We start from the raw sequence: 20062 nt of genomic DNA, 5'->3' as shown, positions 1-20062 counted from the left end.
ACCTTTTTAAGACCTAAAGAAATTTCACACAATCAAAAATAGTTGAGATTTTAAGGGACCTCCAGAGATCATCTGGTCCAGCCCCACCGTTAAAGTAGGGTCAGGTATAGCAGGTTGCCTAGGACTGTGTCCAGTTGGGTTTTGAGCATTTCCAAGGACGGAGACTCTACCACTTCTCTTTGGCGATCTGTTCCTGCACTCAAACATCCTCACAGTAAAACTACTGTTTTTAATATTAAATTGGCATTTCTCATACTTCAACATGAGCATATTCACAAATTGATCCTGAAAGGCTAGTAGCTGATACTCTAGAAACTAAAACGTAATTAAATCTGATCTTTTAAACATCCTTCTAAAATTTTTGAAATACTAGTGACCAGTAAACAATGTCAATACATCTTTCTTACAACTTAGGCAGCCAGAAAAAATGCATAACAGCATAAACTTATTACAATTGCAAAATTATATAAATAACAACAATAAATAGTATTTCTTTTAATCATCCCTTGTTCTCCCACAATACTAAATAAATACCAATGCTGTTTCTCTCATGAACAATGCCTTCAGATAAAACCAAGGGATAGAAGTACCTCCAATACAAAATCTCTATCTATACGTACTTCCAATCTAAAAAGGAAATTGGATACCATATACTGTTCAGCAACCCTGTGGCAGGCCTGTAGCTTTTTCAGTGCAGCTAGAAACCTTAAGGTTTCTTTAGTCCATGTAATCCACAAACAAAAGTTCTGTTCATGTTACTTTTTAACAGGATTCAGGGTTCCCTCAAAAGAGGCCATGGTCCCTGCAAGGTTCATCTAACTTGGCTGTTCATTTCCTTCAACCCCTGAGCAGTACAGAATGGCTGAGTAATTTCACTGTGATTCTCCATTTTTCCCAGACTCACTCAAATCCAAGTAGCTTCTAAGGTACTTTCACATCCTGAGTTAGTTTAAATTGAAATTTTCTGCTAGTTTACAAGACTGAAGCGCAGCAAGCAGAAAACTGGAAATGTAAGAGAGAGAACTTGAAACGTTGTATTTAGCTTTACATGGCATTTCTTCAAAGAAAATATCCAAAACACAGTATCCTTTGATAATGCAATAATAAGGTCAAATATATCAAAAAGCTCATCAAAGTAGTATTCAGGAAGAAAGGGGTCAATAAGCAGCACTCAGTACATATTCTTCAAAAAAAATTAAAAACAAAAATTGGACTGATTTCATCTTTGGTATGAAATCAAATACCACTGCAGTCACAAATGACAGTAGACAGTTCCAAGAACTTTTATTTCATAGTCACAGTTTATCCTCTCTACTAAAATGTTTATAAACAAGTGGGTGCTTAAGGTACACATTAACAGAACAGAAGGTAAAACTATAGATTCAGTGAAATCAGCAGCAAATCAAGTCATTTACTTCTACAGGCACAAGGTTTCACCTAGAATATCCACAGCCTCTGTTATCACAACTCATTGCCTCCTTTTGATATTTATTTCAAATAAGCTATTAATCCAAAGAATAACATGACTGCATGCGGGGGGATAACTTACCCCTTTTCATAAGTAAATTCTTCCTTAAGAGAATTTGCTGATGCCTCTCCAATGAAGACAGAAGGAATGTCAATCTTCTTTAAAATTTCAACTGTATAAAAAAGGGATGAAAAACAGTATTACACAGGCACTGTAAGGGCACTCAATGTAAGATTTGAACAACGTGATACTATCACAACATAAAGATATATTTTAATTTAGTTACAGACTGATGCACATGCATGCTACTACTTTACGTCATATAGTAAAGTGGTACTATTTTTCCTACTGAGTATCTATGAGCTTTATTGCAGGTATAGAAATCAAAATTCATTACAGAATATTACCTTACAAAGGGAGCATACTATTACAAAGGGAACACAGAATACATACTCTGACAAAAAGAGGTATCATTACAGTAAGTTTAACCAGAACATCAATTCTTACTTAGAGACTTGATAAAATCACATAGCTTCAATGATTTCCAGAATTTCTGTGAACTTACGATCTGGTACAGTAAATTTTAATCTATCTTTCTTCCCTTCTTTTCACCCTAAAAATGAATGAACACCCTGGAAAGGTCAAAAAGCAGAAAGAAAAGAACAAACAAATCCCCTATCTTTACCTCAGTCTCAAGAAACTGTAGGGAACTGTCTTCTCTCCCCTTCCCAGTTACTAATGTGGGCAAAAATAAACCCAAAAGATGCAACTGAAATGAAAACCATTGAAAGAAAAATACCATATTCTAGATTTTTTTCTTCCTTGGCTTCAATTTGTGTTGATTTTGCACCTCTCACTTATGCTTCAAATTTCAGGGTCAAAAGCATCCTAAGTTCGTATCGAAGTATTCTGGTTCCCCAATGCAAAAGCATGCATGGCTTAATGTCACTTCACAATACCCCAATTTGTATTTATTGTGAACTTGCTCTATGTTTGATTTCATAGTGAACCCTGAAAATAAGTTTTATGTGGGTTGGGAACTCATTAGAACTACTTCCACACAGCTTACTGGGCTACTCATCTTCCACTTATTTTGATGAAAGTTAATGTTCTAGTTCACTCTATGGTGTTTCTACTTTGATTTTTTTTGTTCTCATTCATGTTCTTGCTCCATATTCAGAAACCTGAAGACACTAGACATAATAAAGAAACTCCACAGAGAAAGTCATAAGAGTGTTATAGACAAAAAACATACCATAAAGCAAAATCATTATTTTGACTAGATTGCAAGATGCTTTGAACATAACCACTCGAAGAAGGATAAAGTCAGAACAGCTAGCATCAGAATAAATCAGAAAATGGCACATTGATCTTTGAATTCTTTCTACAAATGAAAAACTGAAATAATACATACATGCGATATGCATTACAGAATGGCCAAGGTTGGAAGAGACCTTGGAAGATCATCTAGTCCAACCCTCCTGCCAATCAGGATTACCTACAGCACATTGCACAGTATGGCATCCAGGCAAGTTTTGAGTATCTCCACAGAAGCAGATTTCATTTCCAAAGGAGTATTCATAAGAAATAAAAGAATCCATTTGTTCAAAGGAACAGAAAAATGCACTCTGCAGTTCAATAGCAAAATGGAACCACGAACCATTAAGTAGTCATATTTTGAAGTTTCATTTACTTCCAAAACAGTATTTTTCCCCTGTATTTCTACTTAATAGTCAAAACAAATAATTAACAATACATTTGCTATCTTCCACATCAATCATACAAATCTATCTCATAAATTCAAATTAAAGGTAAACCAAAGACACAGAGAACATACAAACTCAACGCTACGTTTAATACACAAGTATACATGTATGTTCTTATACGAAGAACTCCCATTTTAAAGCATTAAATGCAGGAGGATTTGGGGTTTGGGGCAGTTTTTGTTTGCTGTATGTGTGCTTTTGTGGTTTTGTTTGCTTGTTTGTTTTCTTTAGGTTAAGTGTTTTTTGTTGGCTTTTGCTGTTGTTACTGTTGTTTTAGTCATAGTCCACCATAATACTTTATACAGATTTTAATACTGTTTGCTCTGGTGGGAGAAATGATTTTCAAACAGGAGAGAAGAAGTGATACCTGTACTTACTGTCGTTGGATCCCATGCTTATGAGGTCATCAGAATCAACATTGTGAACTATAGCTGCCTTGTATCCAGCTCTCTGTGCATTTAAAACCTGTAAGCCATACAGAGTACTTATTAGAAAGAATACTGCTTCAAAATGCTGCCTCAGTAACTGCTCTGTCCTTTGTAAGACAAGTGGACTTTCAGGATGTTATGAACATTAGCACAGTTACATTTTCACTTAGAAAACAACCACCACATTTCAAAACAAAATCAGATAATTATTACACTCATATAATTATATGCTATTCTTCTATTACCTAACAGGAAGTATGATTGAATCTCCTTTTAGTTCATGAAAGTCAATCAACAACAAATTGAAAATCTCTTTCTTAAAGCATACTTTGTCGCCCCATACATCAGGTTCATTCATAAGAAAATCATGTATTACAGCCAAATGCAAATCATTCTAATTTCGTATTTTTAAAATAAAAGCAAAAACTCTACTTCAGCTGCAGATCAAAGTTTGTACAATACTTTACAATATAACATCTAGCTGTTGTACCGAATATCATTCTCATCCTGCCACTTGTTTATGTCTGCCTGTTTCTGCCAGGCAGCGCACTGTCTCCTCTCCCCATCAACCAACTGTGACTCCATAAAATATCTACCCTGCTGGCAGAGAGGGGTTTCTACGCACAATTCTTAAAGTCCTTGGAAGAAGAAGAAAAAAAATAAAAAACCACCTTACCTTGGTATCAAAGTTGCACTCAAGCCTTCGAATTAACACAATAAAAACACTGGTTGAGTTGTCTTTCAGCGGAGGGGGGGCTATAGGCTCACAAGCATTCTCTGGTTTTGAATTTATTAGGAATCCCTGAAAAACAGTAACAGGATATTGTCAGCTTCATTTCTTTGGCTTAACAAAACAGCTGACGGAAAGAAAAACATACATTTTCATACAACAGCTAAATAAATTCTTACTATCAAATCAGTCCTATAATAACAAAATTTCTGCAACATCCCTACTTATTTTTATGAGAAATTTTGTTTCTGCAAAGAATTAGCTAAGAAGAAAATACATTTTTTCCCAATTTTATCATCTGAAGTTGTTAACTCAGACTATGCGCTACAATCCACTATAAAAAGGAACTACTCTTGCGTTAATACTGTGGAACTACTGTCCACAGTATTTTAATGTGTGAAATCAACTATTAACACTAAATTAGTAAACAAAATAGCTGATTTACCATGATATGCAAAGCCTAGAGCTCATGAAATTTGCTACAGTTGAAAGATTCACAGAAGTATGAAATTCTGCAAATACCAACATCATTTCCATTTAAGTAAGGCATGGAGAAAAATGCAGTGTATGTTGTCTTTTTTTTTCCTTGAATTCAACATAGTACACCAGTATTTGACAAAATACTTGAGCTACAAACTCTCAGCAACAAACTTACCTAAGAAGACATGCAGACTATAACTGAATTGATATTCATCTAGCTAGTAAACACTTTTCTAGCTTAACAGCTTACAGCATCACCACATACTTTTTTTTTTAAATAAATTATTTGCTATCTCCTGTTTTATTTAACTCAGATAAAAGTGAGTTTGTCTTTACACCAGTCATTTACTACTGTCACCAGAAGATATGAACGGTTACTACCTTAGCCATCCAGAAAAAGCAGAACATGCTTTTACATTGTTGCCTATAATGCTACATTTGTTCAATCTTATTTATAAGTAGTCCTTTCCCATTTCACCTTGATTTCCCTTCTTTGAATTTTATTCATCAACACATCTTACTGCATTTGAGATCTATTAAGTACAGTAGACACAAAGAACAGGCTATGGGATTGTGTGTTTTAGTTTTATAAAATACCTTCAGGCCTTCTGCTGGTAGTCTGTAGCCAAACCTGGCAGGTAGATCATCAAAGGTCTGGGTTCCATTTTCAAAGTTATACTAAGAGAAATAAATTTCGAAGAAAATTCCGGTTTGCAACAAAAGGGAAATATACAAGTATAAATACAAGTAAACAATATCACTTTTTTAAATTGAAAACATTTATCAGACATAGGACCTTGTGGAACCATGTCAATGAAGTCACAGAATTACTTCTTCCACTGGTCTTCCATTCACACAACAACATCATTCTTATGTAGTTGTCAAAGCAAGAAGTTATTTAGTAAATAATAACCCTGTATGATAAATCTCTTTCTACTGTCTACAACTCCAATAACACCATAGTTGCAGAATAGAATAAAAGAACTTTAAGTAAAAAACTGAATGTTTTTTTTTCCCCTTTTAAATTGACCTGTATACAGAGAAGGACAAACAGCTTTTACGAAGTAGCTTATTGTAGGCAAATAAAAAACTCCATATGTTGTTATCCCCTCTCAATGCCCTGGTATCTATTTAGGTTAGTAACAGAAAACTAGATCTACAGTTTTGTTTTATATTAACAGTGTGCTTTCATTTCCAAATAGCGGAATGCTGTAAAGACCTTAAATCTGGGGATGCTTTTTCCCGCTTCCTCGTGACACCTTTTGTAGCAACACGAGTTGGCTACTCAATGGAGAATCCATACAATAAAAAGCTGAAACTGTACGTATGCTAAAATACGCATTCATTATAAGTTTTTTAAAAAGTTAATTTCTCAAAAAAGTTAATTATACAATGAGTTGAATGCGTATCAGTTGTTAAGTTTTATTAATTCTTTACTGACTCAGCAATATTTAACTGTTCACGATATAATTATTTCAGCGGCTTGAGCACAATCCTACAAATACTTGTACTTTTTTGGAGGAAGTTATACAAGATATTTTACATTGGCAATGAACATTGCCAATTTTTTTTTTTTACCACTTTTACCACTACGGTCACTATACTGCCTTACTGTTATCAGCCTTACATCACAAAGATTGTTTAAAACTCTACTAATATAAAATTTAGTTGTCACAGAAATTAAGTTACTTTAAAATACATGTCTCTAGGTGCTGCATACACAAAAAATTTACTGTCAACACGTCCAGCACAGCCATACATAATACTAACCATGGGAAGAATTTATTTATTTATTTATTACTTTATTTGTATATGGTTACCCTACAAGATAGCAACTTCAGTTTAGGTGTGGATGTCATCTAAATCAAATATGCGTGGAATTCATTTAAGAGATTTATAACATGCCACAGAATACCTGTTCATAGTGGAATTCCCTTAAAGTCATTTAAGGAGTGCTTTCACATGTTATCAGAGCACACAACATCTGTTAATTCATTTGAAAACGTATTCTATTTTTGTATTAAGCTAAAGCATGAAAGCAACTCTATTCTAAACAACCTGTTATCAAATTTACAGTACTAATTCCTTAATAGAATAGTTTTGAAGAAGATTCAGTTCTACAGAGATTTCATCTATGTAGAAAAACTTTCTTATACTTACTGCTAAAATATCTGCCTCCACTGGTAAAAGATTCAGGAAAGCAAATAACTGAACAGTCAAAATAGTGTATATCTGAGTGGCAGACAACATCAGCATTCCTATTGACAACAGCATATTTTAATACCTGCAACAACAAAAAGAGTTAAGACATATAGCAAATATTTTCCTCTGTCATTTTATTGGTCTCAACTACAATTTCTTCTAAACTATGCAAACAGTTATTCTACATTTACTTTTGAGAGACAAGTAAGCTTTAATTTAGATGATTGTTTTAGAGAGAGAAATCCCTTTTGCTAAGGGCATGTAACCTCTATGGGTATACATGCAAAGAACACAAAAGTTATAGTAACACTTCAACAAGGGTTAGGCAGCTTATGGCAATGGAAGCCGTATACAGGAATGAACTTCTCAAGTTGTTAATCATCCTTAGACATTCTTCATTTTAATCTTTGCTTCCTCTAACATAAACCCAAATCAGCAAAGTTTCTCATGTGCCTGGAGTGATTCTACTAAAAACATTTATTCTAAATAAACACTTGCAAAACCAGTGTAATACCAGCAGGTAACAAACAGCAACTAATTCTATTAACTTCAGCAAAATGCATGAATGTTTAAATATGATTCATGATCTGGACAGCAACAGAGTTCAGTTTGATTCAGCCTCCTGTAAAGTGTGTGTTTTTGAAACCTTTTAAAAAAAGGAAGACATTCTCTAAAGCATTCTTGTATGCTTTTCATAAGCTAGTGACATTGTAAGAAAGTTATTTTTGCTTTGTTGATAAAAAAAAAAAAACAAGCAAAAAGCAACAACTTGTCCCTTTGGAAACTGAAGGGCGTGTTTACTAACAGAAACCTTTCTTTAAAGCATCTGATTTATCATTAATCAAAAGGAAAAAAAAAAGCAAGGAAAAGCATTAAGAAGTAAAGCAACCATTTTGATATTTTTCCTTTTTCATACAAATAGATTTCTTCCATAAAAATATTAAAAGTACAAGTTAAGGGCCTGAAAGCCTTCCTTGTATGAGCAACAGTACATGTACCCTTACTGAAGTAATTGAAATTACCACATCACATTAACCTCACAAAAACAGAAATGTGAGTAACATGGAACAAATCAGCAACATTTGCAAATATCAACTTTATTTTGTTAAAACTGAACTCATCATCAATGCACCATTTCACCAAAGTGCCAGCATAACACGTTCTGTACCTATGACTCGCAAAAATAAAGCCTCACCTGCATAAGCATTTTTAAAGCGTTATGAACAACTGACTTTGCTAGGTTTGGATTATAAAAGAACGTATTTTAACTACGCTATAACCTAGGCCATGTAGCAGCAACACTTCCAGCTACAGAACCTAAGAGACAACTACTGTTCATTTCTGTGTCTCATCCTCTTACAATCTGACTGCACGAGTCTGACTTCTTCAGAAGGACAACTACAAGCACACAAACAGAGTAAATTCTCAATGGGATTCCGCATTATGATCCAACTGAACAACTGACACACTGTCTGCTGGACAGAATATTCAGAAAGAATGACAGAACTCTCTCACATTGAAAACATATTCCGAACAAAGCTACTAACGGAGGGAGGCAACGTTTTAGCACTTAAATACTTTTTCAGTCTTTGAAGAGGACCGTCTTTACAACAACAAAAAACCTCTTCAGCATAAGGACAAATAATGGAGAATTACCTTCCCACAACAGACTTCCACTCATTAACCTAGGATACAAGAAGACAGGTGTGTACGGCCTGATCATCATTAATTCCCCAAAAATCTGACATCAGAAATAGCCCCATGAGAACACAGTAGTCACTGAGAACCAGAAGAAGCAGTGAGGAACTGAGCCCTGAGCTTACGCTTCTAAATGCCCTTCCCTGCAAATTCACAACTTGACACCAAAGATTGGGACCCACGTTCTCCACTGGCAAGTTACACCTGACAATTTCTTTATGCAGTGTTGCTACGGTGATCAACCAGTCTTACAACAGACCCTGATCAGCTGTTTAGCAAGGAACTTTCAATTCCTCTTAGAGTTAACTACAACGTGATCACATGCAGGCAATCTCTTTAGAACACAGAAGTACGGAACACGTTATTCCCCTTGCAAAGGCTCACATTTAAATGTAATGAAGTAAAACAAACAAACAAACAAAAACATTCAAGATTCCAACACACAAAACAAAAGCCATGTGATCCAGCAGACCTCCTTCAGATTACAAAACAAACAACAATTGAGTGCTACATTGGTCCGCTGATGTCTAAGTCTCTCTAGCACTTCTAGCAAAGTAAGAAATTACTTGAAATGACAAAACGAAAGGAGTGGTACAAACCTTACACAAAATGACAGCAAATACGCTGGATACAGTACAGCTATACCAGTTACAACAGAAATTCAGAGAAGTTATAAAAGTAAATTGCATGTGCTTAATATTAGCATTATCAGAACATCTGGATCTCCTCTAACTAGTTTTATTAGCAGAATTCAAAGTACTTCACAAATAATTAAACTAGGTTGCCCAAATTGTTTACATCATTGCTGAAAACCTTCCAAGTGAGGCTTTTTATATAGTTTTACGTGAATTTCATCATACTGAAAATAGCTCATTCTGAAAATCATGGCTTTGTTGACTTCAATAACGAATTTGATTTAATAATGAATTAAAATGCATTATTACTATTGGAAGGGAAGGAGTAGTTGTTATTTTTGAAAACAACTCTTATGATTCTCACTTCGCCATTTAAACATGTGATACTTTGGGAAACCTTCAACCTGTTAGGAGAACAGAAGTTACAGTCACAGGAAGTTGTCATAAATTACAAAATCTGTGAATTTTTATTTCTAAATTAAGATTTACCAGTTTCTCTTACGTGTCATTCCTAACAACCAGAACATCAGTGAAACTGAAGGGCACCCATCCAAAAAAAGCCATCTTTTTTAAATATGACAGAAGTAACACTTAAAACTATTGCAGTATTATAATCAATAAATTCAGTACATACCTTAAAATGCACAAAACGCATTAGAATAATAAGTGCTGTTACAAAATACCAGACTAAGTTGTTCATGCAAAAAACATGCACATGCAACCTTCTCCACCAGTTCCACACAAACATACCCAAGAACTATTGCCTCAAATACAATCAATAAAGCCCTACAACTCCTGAAATTCCGTAGTTCATTTATAGACTAGACACTTAATTGAACAAAGTAGCTTATAGCACAGCGAAATACAGGTGTATGTAATTAAAGATTATATTGTAAACAAAACAAATGAGGTTAAACTTCTGCATTAATCTTGAGCACTTTACATCTGTAAACATTTTCCAGACTATTGACAGGGTTCTCTGAGCTACTCTTGGCATCTGAGACTGCTTTTGTTTTTTTCCCCCTACCACGTTGCATCCCAGAACTCACAAAACTATGGCTGAGCAGTTGCACACCACCGTCACAGGACAGAACAGGAACCTCAGCTCAGAACTGAGGAGGGGAATGTGTTGAGGGCAGCAAGACAACCTTAAGTAACTACATGAACCTAGAATACCTCAGACAAGGCGTTTCCCTTGAAGATAGGGCAGCAAAACAAATTTCTGATTAAGCTTTTTACCCAAGTAGAGCATAACACCACTTCTCACCTCAAGATTTCACTGCATTAAGAACAGCAGTTTTTAAACACCAATACACCCATTCCCATAGCAGAATATATAACCTGAGGGAAAAAGGTTCTTCTAGATACAGTCCCTGCATCCTGTCAAAATACTGGTCTCGTATCCACCAACATAAACAAGCCTTGGAAGTAAACATATGACAGAGAACATGAAGAAACTGCTTGTTTTGGGACACAGAGCAGACAGGAATATTCAGAGCTTTCAACAACTACCCTTAAACCAAGCTTCATCAAATGCATACAAACATCAACTATTCCAAAGTGTATTTTTCAGTCAACTCAAAATTTACTTCACAGCAAAACACGACAAACATCAATTCCTTGTCCACGTGCTTATGCTCATGCTTCAGCTCTCAAGAAAACAGCTGTTCCGCTTTCATGGAAAAAAAAATATATTTTTCACATCTGTATTTTCCAGAATGAAGTTATATTTCAGTATCAAACGGGACTAGGAAGCCTAAAGCTATTACAAGCATCAAACAAAGATGATAAGAACTCCGTCCCACAACAAACTCAGCACTAGGGCAGCCGGGGCTGCCACGCCAAAACACAGCCCACGAAGCGCACCTCCCGAAATTCCAGGGGCCCAGCACAAAGTCACCCGAGTACCAGCGACAGCTTTCACGGGCACCCCGAACACCTCGCTGCCTGCGGCTTCCCGTGTCCCGGCGCCACCGCATCGTCGCTGACCTCCACCCCCCGCGTCTGAGGCCTGCCCGCAGAACCCAGCCCCCGCGCAAAACGGAACTCGGCGCGGCAGGGCCGGGGAGGCGCGGCCCGCTCCCGCTCCCCTCCGGTGCCTTTCGCCCTCCCGCTGCGCGCCGCGCCCCGCCCGCGGCCTGCCCAGCGCCACCGTCCCCTCGGCGGCAGCCGGGCCCGGAGCGCGCGGGGCCGCAGCGGCCTCCCCCCGCTCACCCGGCCCCGCCGCGGGTGTCCGCGGGAAGCCCGGGAGCCGGGGCGTGCGGCGGCCCCGCCCGGCCGCTCGACACCGCAGCGGGCGGCCGGGGCGGAGGCAATAAGCGCTGCGCAACCGACCGACGGCTCCGCAAGCGGCCCGGCGGCCGCGGCGCCGGGAAGGGCCCGGGAGGGGGCCGGCGGCCGCCCCCCACCCCCCTCACCTGCGGGCCCGGCGCGGGGCCCGGCGCGCAGAGCCCACGGCCGCGCCTAGGCCGCCTCCATGGCGCTCACCTCCGCCCGGCGGCCGCGGCGGAAGCCCCGCCTCCCCGCCGCGCAGCGAGGGGGCGTCGGCTCGCGGCAGCCCATTGGCCGCTCGGGCCGTCACTCAGACGCCGCCGCGGGACGCTGCGGGGCGGGCTTCGCGCGGCCCAGAGCGAGGCCCCGCCCAGCGCGAGGGGCGGGCGGCGGAGGGCGGGGTCCTGCCGAGCCCCGCTGCCGGGCGTCGTGCGGGGGAAGCCCCGCGCCGGCAGGCGGGGCGCTGTGGCGCGGCGGGCGGTTTCCCGCCGCAGCTGCGGGCGGTGCGTGACAACTGCCGGCGCCCCGCTGGGCTCCGCGTCGCTGCCTGCCGCGCCGGAGCGGTTTCACGGCGCCCGTGGGGCCGGCAGGGCAGCTCGGAGCCACCGCTCCCTGCGTTTTGCCGCGTGGCTCCGCCCCGCTGCTTCGCCGTGAGGCGGCGGCTCGGGGACCCGCCCCCGCCCTCCGCGGTCGGCACCCGGGGCAGGGAGGGGAGGCCTGGGCGCTCCGTGCCGGTACCGGGCAGCGGGGCGCCGTGCGGGAGCCGCGGGCTTTCGGCGCTCCTCCGCGAGCCGACCGCCGCCCCGCTGCCGCGGGAGGCCCTGCGGCGCCCGGCCCGCGACGCCCCCCGGCCGCCGGTCCCCCGGTCGCGGCGTCGGGCCGGAGGAGCGCGTCCCGCGGGCCGCCAGCCCCCCGCCTCCCCGCGGCCTCCCCCGCGGCTGCGGGCGCGGCTCCTTCCGGCCCCGGCGGCGGGCGGCCCCTCCCCTTCCCGGGCGGGCGCGGCGATGCTGCTGGTGCTGTCGGAGGAGCAGAGGGGGCACCTGGGCTGCCTGCCCCCCCTGGGCGCCGCAGGTCCGGCGGCGCCCCCGTCTCTCCGGGGGGGGGGGCGGGGGGCGGGGGCGGGTCGGGCGCGGCTGCCCCGGGCCCGCGCCGCAGCCGTGTCCTCTCGTTTCAGCCGTCGGCGAGCTGGGGCGCCTGGCGGTGGAGCTGCTGCGGCGGGGCGCGGCGCCCAGGGCCTGCGAGACGGCGGCCAGTAAGAGCCGGGGGGCGCCGGGGGGCGGGCCCCGGTCTGGGGAGCCGGGGGCTGCGGCGAGGCTCGGGGCGGCTCTGCCGGAGCGGCCCCGGCCCCGGCCCCGGGTCGCGAGTGCGCGGGCAGCGGCGGGGCTGGCGCTGGCGGGCGAGCGAAGAAGGAACGAAACGGGGGCGGCGGCCGCGGCCGGGCGCTGAAAGGCCGGGAGCGAGTGCCTGGTGCCCTGGCCGGGGGCAGTGCAGCGCCCCGCTCTCCTGAGGGGCAGCGCGGCAGCTGCCGCCATCCGCGTCCATGCATGGCTTGGCGAGCTGCGGCGGGCGCGTGCTGCATGGCATCCCGTAAGATTCTTTATTTACTTCTCTATCGGGGAGTGCCTGACGTGACTTCTGGTCCCTTGTGTTACTGCTTGAAGGGCGCTCAACTCTCCGCTTTTATTTCTTCCTGTAAATATTTTGCCGGTTAGCTTTGGATAAATTTGCAGTTTTGTGTGTTGTCACTGTGGTGGCTTAGTAAGGAATTAAAAGGTGTTTATGCTTTCTTTACAGGAAAACTTAACACTGGTGTTGACACCATACAGCATGGGGTAGAAGGACTAATGTATCTTCTTACTGAAAGCTCCAAGCTTATGGTAAGGATACTGTTGTGTGGTAGATTCAGGAATACACTCACGTGGTGTCTATTAAACAATTCTTGTTTCAAAAATACTGATGAATGGGGAAAATCCAGTACAAAATTCTGATACATATATTTATTTATTTTTTTTTAATGGAAGTGGTGTTTCTTCTATCTCGTACTAAAATGATACATCTTTGTGAATGACTTCAGAATTTGTATTCAGTGTCTTTGACGCTAAAACTTAGCATTTTGACTGTTTATAGCAAGAACATTCAGTAATTTAATCTGTATTAGAGAAGTTTACACTTCCCAATTAAGGTCTGTCTACATAACACAACTTTAGTGAAGATGTTTTTTGTGTGTGCTATGCTAACCCCCTAGTAAGTATTCCTTTTGTTGTCTGATAAATTAGGCTTGAGAGCTCCTAACATCAGCAGTTCAGGTGGATGTAAGCAGATGTTAAAAGAATGACAGCTGGGTAATAACTCCATTGGGATGCCTTCTTATTATTGATACGGTAGAGTATCATTATATCAATAAGAGTACATGGAACAGGGATGCAGAGACAATTGCAAATTAAACTCAAGCAGACATTGCTCTGAAGAGTAGGTATGGAGGAGAATGAAATACTGCAGAATTTTGCCTTGAAGTAAGGCAACTTGACTGACAGATAAATCGCAGTGGTGTTATGGTAGAATATAGTTGATCACAGAATACTTTTGTATTGTAACATATGACTTTCTGTATTGACTAAATAGCTGCTTCCACAGTGATGAACTGAGTTCATCAGCACAGACATTGACTGCATAGAATCAGTTTCTGAGGACTATCCTGAATTAATACAATGCAAAGCCTTGAAGTCGTGCCTGGTGCTTTCTTACACGTATAGATATGCAAATCATTTCAGAGTATTTATAACTTGAGTATCGACATAACATTAACATACTGTTGATAATTTGATTATGTAGAAATGTGCTTTATTATGGCAAAGTTCAGACCCTTCTATTGCATTCTGTTTTCAAATTTATAAATGGGCAATTTACGTGAATGATTTGTATTTTCCTAGCTATAGACTTGACCTGACACACTCCTGCAGGAAAGTAACTGCGCTGTACCATATTTATAGCATTTACTTACAGTTTTATTTATTGAGAAAGAAATAACGATTATTACATAGTTCTGTAGTAAGGCCTGAATTGTTAATTTCCAGATTTCTGAGATAGATTTCCAAGATTCCATTCGTGTTCTGGGATTCTCAGAAGAATTGAACAAATTACTGCTTCAGCTTTACCTTGATAATAGAAAAGAGATCAGAAGCATTCTTAGTGAGCTGGCACCAAAGCTTCCCAGCTATCATAGTCTTGAATGGAGACTAGATGTGCAGGTAACTTCTATTATTTTATTGGTAATCAGTATATTTTACTTTGTATTTTTTAACAACACAAGCAACTATAAAGATACGAATTTATGTAGTTTGAAAGTAGTAGAGGCAGCAGTATTTTCATATATTTAAAACAGCTTTAAGAACGTTAGCATATACTAAAATATATTTGGTCTTAAAGTGGATCGGTATTGCTTAAAGATAAAACGGAATAATTAAATAATAGATAATGTATATCTTTAATGTGGATGAATATACAAGATTTTTACACAGGCCTGCAAACAGGTCCTGTAAACCTGCTGTGAATTGTTGATATGAAAGTTGATAACTGTCTTCTTTTTTGTTGTTGTTATTTGTATCCTTACTCCCATTTCATCTATGCTATATGCAGCTTGCAAGCAGAAGTTTGAGACAACAAATTAAGCCTGCTGTGACAATGAAGCTACACCTTAATCAGAATGAAGACCAAACTGCACAAGTGTTACAAACTGACCCTTCTACCCTCGTCCACCTAATCCAGCAATTGGAACAAGCTTTGGGGGAAATGAAGACAAACCATTGTAGGAGAATAGCACGAAACATGAAATAGTATTAATTCATGACTCTAGTCTTACTAGGCAGTCAGTGTTCACAAAAACATTTCAATAAAAATAAACATCTGGATCAGATGAAATGCTTTCCTGGGCCAGGATCTTGAGCCAGTAATTATAGGCTGAATATCCTCTGGTGCTAACTTTACGCACCTGCCTGATATGATAGGTAATTGCTTTTGCTTTACTTACACGTAGAAATTCATGAAATTTCATATAGAAATTTCATGTAGAAATTCAGCATGTTATACGAATGTTATACAAATAATTTCTTTATCTCTTAATTAGTATAGCTCTACTTAAAAAGCTTTTATATATTAAGTAGAGCTGTCTCAATATTATATGGGACTGGGCATTTATTTTTACATTTACTAAGCATGTTTTTTCTTTCTTTTTTTTTCCTACTGCATTGAAATAAAAATACCTATGCTGGTGGGAATGATACTTTACAGGAATGCTTCTTCCATTTAGACCCATGTATGTGTAGAACAAATCTGTGGGACTGCCACCCTTGTCCTCCAAAGGGTTCAGTCAACTCAGGCTGGCTGTTAAACCACTTCTACCATTCTCTTCTGCCCAACACCTATTAATTGTCTTGGAAACATCTTCATGAAGCAGTGGTGTATGTCATGAAAACTTAGTTCCTGGCTTTCTGGTAAGACCCGCGCTTCAGGAAAACTCATGTATATTAAAAAAAAATATTATATCAAAAAAAAAAGCATAATCAAGCTAATACTTCCATTTAAGCAAAGCTAGCTGTAAGCTCTACTAGGTAAGCTTATGCTTTCTAAAGGTAGCAGTTACTCTAGAAAACTCAGTGGCCCGAGCATAAGTTAGCATACTGATTATTTCTATACATAAAGGTGATCTGAAAAGTTGCAAAAGTAAAATTGTTGGTTATTACGCCAATTAAGAAAAGGTTTAACTTCTGTTAAATCACATCTTCCTGTTGTGATACAACAGTTTTTTCCTCTACTTGGATAGCGCGCTTATAAAGGAAGACTAGCTAGTAAATGAAGCATTTCTATTTCTTGGAAAGATCTCAAAAGGTTATGTTAAAAACTACTTTTCGTTTGTATTCAAATGCAGTATTTTGTAGCTTTTGTGACTAAGGTCAAATAGTATTACTAATTAATGTTCTACTGTCACTAAGTATCAGAAATCCTGTAAGTTATATTGGAGAGCATAAATAGGCAAGAGAACCTTAACATACAGATTCTGGCAGAAACTATGTATTTATTGGCCTCCATAGTGACACCTTAAATTTCTGTGTAATTGGGTTCCCGCATTCATAATGCATTCCCAAATGCATTATTTTCTCTATTTAGAAATGCTGTCTTCAAGAAACACTGCTTCAAATGAAGCCTGAATGGCAAAAGTGATGTAATCAATAACAGTTACTATCACTTAACAAAGTCAGTTTTCTAGAATGCAACATTGCTTACTCTTAGTGGTTTACATAGCATGTCTACAGTATGAACAATCTCCTTTCCCATACATCAATCAGAAATGCATTTCATGTGCTATCTGTATATGTTGATTTTTTTCTTCACATACAGTCTGTGGTAAATAAATATGATAAAAAGTTCCTTACTTGAGATTTCCAAATCATTATATTTCGTTTGTTTGTTTTGATGTAATTCACCTATATTTTCAGGTAAAATACAAGAATGGACTATATGTGTTTTCCTTTTACCCATCTCTTCTTACTATAGCCATAGTTTGGAACTCATGGCAGCAAAGATAAAAGCTTGTATCCAAGTCTTAGAAGCTTTTTATGTCTTATCTCACTATTATCCTATGAACACATTTGTCTTTCTGTTTCTTAAGCTTTTTTTTTTTTTTTTTTTTAACTACTGACAACTAGTTGTCAGAGATAGTTGATGTCATGGCAGATAGTGATAATTTCTGTATATGTGTGTCCTGAAGTGTGTGCTAGAAGGCAACCAGAGGAATTGCTGATAACGTGCAAAATGGATGGTTCCAAGTGGATTTTGTGAATTACAGTATGTCATTAGAAAGCCTGCAAATTCCCTTTCTTGAAGCTTATTACAATAGCATACAGGTACATATTGCAACCCTGAATGGTGTTGTTTAACAAAAATGAGCTGAATTGAGGATGGGCAAGATAAAGCTTCGAAGCAAGGTGAACACTGGAGAAACTCACGCTCTGGTAAAAGCTGGGAGGAGTGGCTGACACGCCAGAAGGCTGTGCTGCCATTCAGCAAGACATGGACCAGATGGAGAGATGGGCAGGAAGAAACCAAATGAGATTTAATAAGAGCAAGTGTAGAGTCCTGCGCCTGGGAAGCAACAACCCAAAGTATCAGTACAGGCTGGGGGACGGCCTGCTGCAGAGGAGCTCTGAGGAGAAGGACCTGGGGGTCCTGGTGGATGACAGGGTGACCATAAGCCAGCAGTGTGCCCTGGTGGCCAAGAAGGCCAATGGGATCCTGGCGTGCATTAAAAGGAGTGTGGCCAGCAGGTCAAGGGAGGTGATCCTCCCCCTCCACTCTGCCCTGGTCAGGCCTCACCTGGAGTACTGTGTCCAGTTCTGGGCTCCCCGATACAAAAAAGACAGGGATCTCCTGGAAAGAGACCAGCGGAGGGACATAAAGATGATACGGGGCCTGGAGCATCTTCCCTGTGAGGAAAGGCTGAGAGACCTGGGTCTGTTCAGCCTGGAGAAGAGAAGACTGAGAGGGGATCTCATCAATGTGTATAAATATGTGAGGGGTAGGGGACAGAAGGATGTAGCCAACCTCTTCTCAGTGGTGTGTTGTGATAGGACAAGGGGCAATGGCTGCAAGTTAGAGCACAGGAAGTTCTGCACTGACATGCAAAAGAACTTCTTCACGGTGAGGGTGACGGAGCATTGGAACAGGCTGCCCAGGGAGGTTGTGGAGTCTCCTTCTCTGGAGATATTCAAGGCCTGTCTGGACGCCTACCTGGGCAGCCTGCTCTGAGGAACCTGCTTTGGCAGGGGGGTTGGACCCGATGATCTTTCGAGGTCCCTTCCAACCCCTACAGTTCCGTGATTCTGTGATTTGTTTTGTAGATGGTGTTGCATTTTAACCTTAAAACAACTCACAAGCATCAATTAAATTCTGAATATTCTGTGAGGAAGTTGAATGTATTACTATTTCATCTTTAGAAACCTATTAAGTTTGGAAGATATTACCTGTTATCCTTATTACAGAACTTGTTAATGTTTTTTTGTTTGTTTTGTTTTTAATTTAAATAATAACTTTGTCTCAAAGAATTGCGTACATCAAGTAACTTACGGTTTTATGAAGTAAGCAACTTGTGAATGGGTCCTGGCACTTTTCTGATAGGACATTAAATTCAGGTAAACTTCGTGCTGGTGCTGACTTTCGCATGCATGAACAACTAAAAGTCCAAGTATTTTAAGAGTAAGATAAATAACTTTCTGAAAAGCAGAGTTAGGCTCAGCCCTTTGCTCTATGCTTCTCATTCATACCTCAGTTTATTTTTTTACTGGTCTAAACAGCAGAGGGCAGAAAGTTGTTTGTTTGTTTAATCAACTAAGGAGAAGTTTCACTACAAAATCAATTTCAAGACCTGTTTTCCATTAAGATTTGTTCATAGTCTCAGGACTCAGCTTGGAGTGTACTTCACCTGGTGTTTTCCAAATTCACAATCAATTTTAAACTGAAAACAATAAAACTTTCAGTATTTAAAATGGCTGTAAAAAGTACTGTTTAGTTGTGTTTTTTGTTGTTGTTGTTGTTGTTTGTATGTTTGTTTTAATGTTTGTATGTTTGTTGTCTTTTTTCTTGAACCTGCTAATAAAGAATTTGTTAAAACATTTAGCCAAGAACATAATATAACCCAATTCTTTAAACTCAGGATGACATCGTTCAGCATTGTAATATATTTGTATTCTTTTAAGCATTGATTAAACTCAAGAAACAATGCTGTTCTTCCTCTTTTTTTCTTTAATCTTTTTTTAATGAACTATGTATGATCACTGTCCATTTTTTAAAATATACTAAGTTTCTGATCCAAGTTTCAATCAATTCCCCAATCTGTGAAGCACATTTCGACTCTCCTACAAGATTTATTTTCTTGTACTTCTTGTCTCTGTCACACTTTCTTGCAAGCTTTTAGAGTACTAGACTGAATACTCTTTCACCTTTCCTCTGTCTTTCCAATTCAGTAGTTGTATTTTGAGTTGTATGAGGGAAACTTTTTGTTTAAACAGGTATGGAGTTGGTTTACATTAACACACATGAATCAGTACCTGATTTTTGGATCAGGCCTAGGGTTCTCATTTAACAGAAAACCTTTCAAGCTCTAAGATTTTGTCTTAAAATGATCTTTTGAATTTAATATTGAAATGTACTAGACCTGTTTCAAGTATATTACTGTTGATGAAATGTGTCCACGTACAGACTAAAAGATATGAATGGTGATTTTGTTCCAGTTTGTATAAGAGTGCCCATTTCCTATACTGTGACTTTGTAATATTAACAATGGATAGTGTATAGGAAGGGAAGTCCAAGATTAGGAATGACCTGGCAAAACT

At 40.2% G+C, this 20062-nt stretch overlaps 2 protein-coding genes across 4 annotated transcripts in view; one reads left to right on the top strand and one right to left on the bottom strand.

The window, feature by feature from the left end:
* Positions 1-12030, bottom strand: part of RNF13 (ring finger protein 13) — a 30003-nt gene extending 17973 nt beyond the window's left edge. Inside the window, exons 1-6 of one of the 2 annotated variants that reach the window (XM_068691955.1) lie at positions 11895-12030; positions 7033-7156; positions 5470-5550; positions 4339-4464; positions 3612-3699; positions 1550-1640 (exon numbers count right to left, since the gene is read on the bottom strand). In XM_068691955.1, the coding sequence (XP_068548056.1) occupies positions 1550-1640; positions 3612-3699; positions 4339-4464; positions 5470-5550; positions 7033-7146 (500 nt within the window). In that variant the 5' untranslated portion in view covers positions 7147-7156; positions 11895-12030. Of the gene's footprint in view, positions 1-1549; positions 1641-3611; positions 3700-4338; positions 4465-5469; positions 5551-7032; positions 7157-11824 lie in introns of both variants that reach the window. The other variant, XM_068691954.1, reaches the window with a different exon arrangement.
* On the top strand, positions 11884-17106 carry COMMD2 (COMM domain containing 2). Of its 2 annotated transcripts, none has more exons than XM_068691961.1 (5): positions 11884-12181; positions 12853-12930; positions 13473-13555; positions 14753-14926; positions 15315-17106. In XM_068691961.1, the coding sequence occupies exons 1-5, from the start codon at positions 11884-11886 to the stop codon at positions 15510-15512; spliced, it is 831 nt and encodes a 276-aa protein (XP_068548062.1). In that variant the 3' UTR covers positions 15513-17106. The 2 variants fall into 2 exon arrangements, with proteins under 2 accessions (XP_068548062.1, XP_068548063.1); XM_068691962.1 differs by lacking the exon at positions 11884-12181 and adding an exon at positions 12206-12749.
* The last annotated feature ends 2956 nt before the right edge of the window (positions 17107-20062 follow it).

Source organism: Anas acuta, chromosome 9 (genome assembly GCF_963932015.1).
Source record: "Anas acuta chromosome 9, bAnaAcu1.1, whole genome shotgun sequence".
NCBI lineage: Eukaryota > Metazoa > Chordata > Aves > Anseriformes > Anatidae > Anas > Anas acuta.
Note: the sequence above shows the minus strand (reverse complement) of the source record. Positions and strands in the feature narration are given on the sequence as shown.

Excerpts from the sequence above, each read along its gene's own strand:
- COMMD2 (XM_068691961.1), top strand. The coding sequence starts at position 11,884 with ATGGCGCTCACCTCCGCCCGGCGGCCGCGGCGGAAGCCCCGCCTCCCC. Across the intron at positions 13,556-14,752 it reads CTGAAAGCTCCAAGCTTATG|ATTTCTGAGATAGATTTCCA; the intron begins GTAAGGATACTG and ends GTTAATTTCCAG. Across the intron at positions 14,927-15,314 it reads AATGGAGACTAGATGTGCAG|CTTGCAAGCAGAAGTTTGAG; the intron begins GTAACTTCTATT and ends TGCTATATGCAG.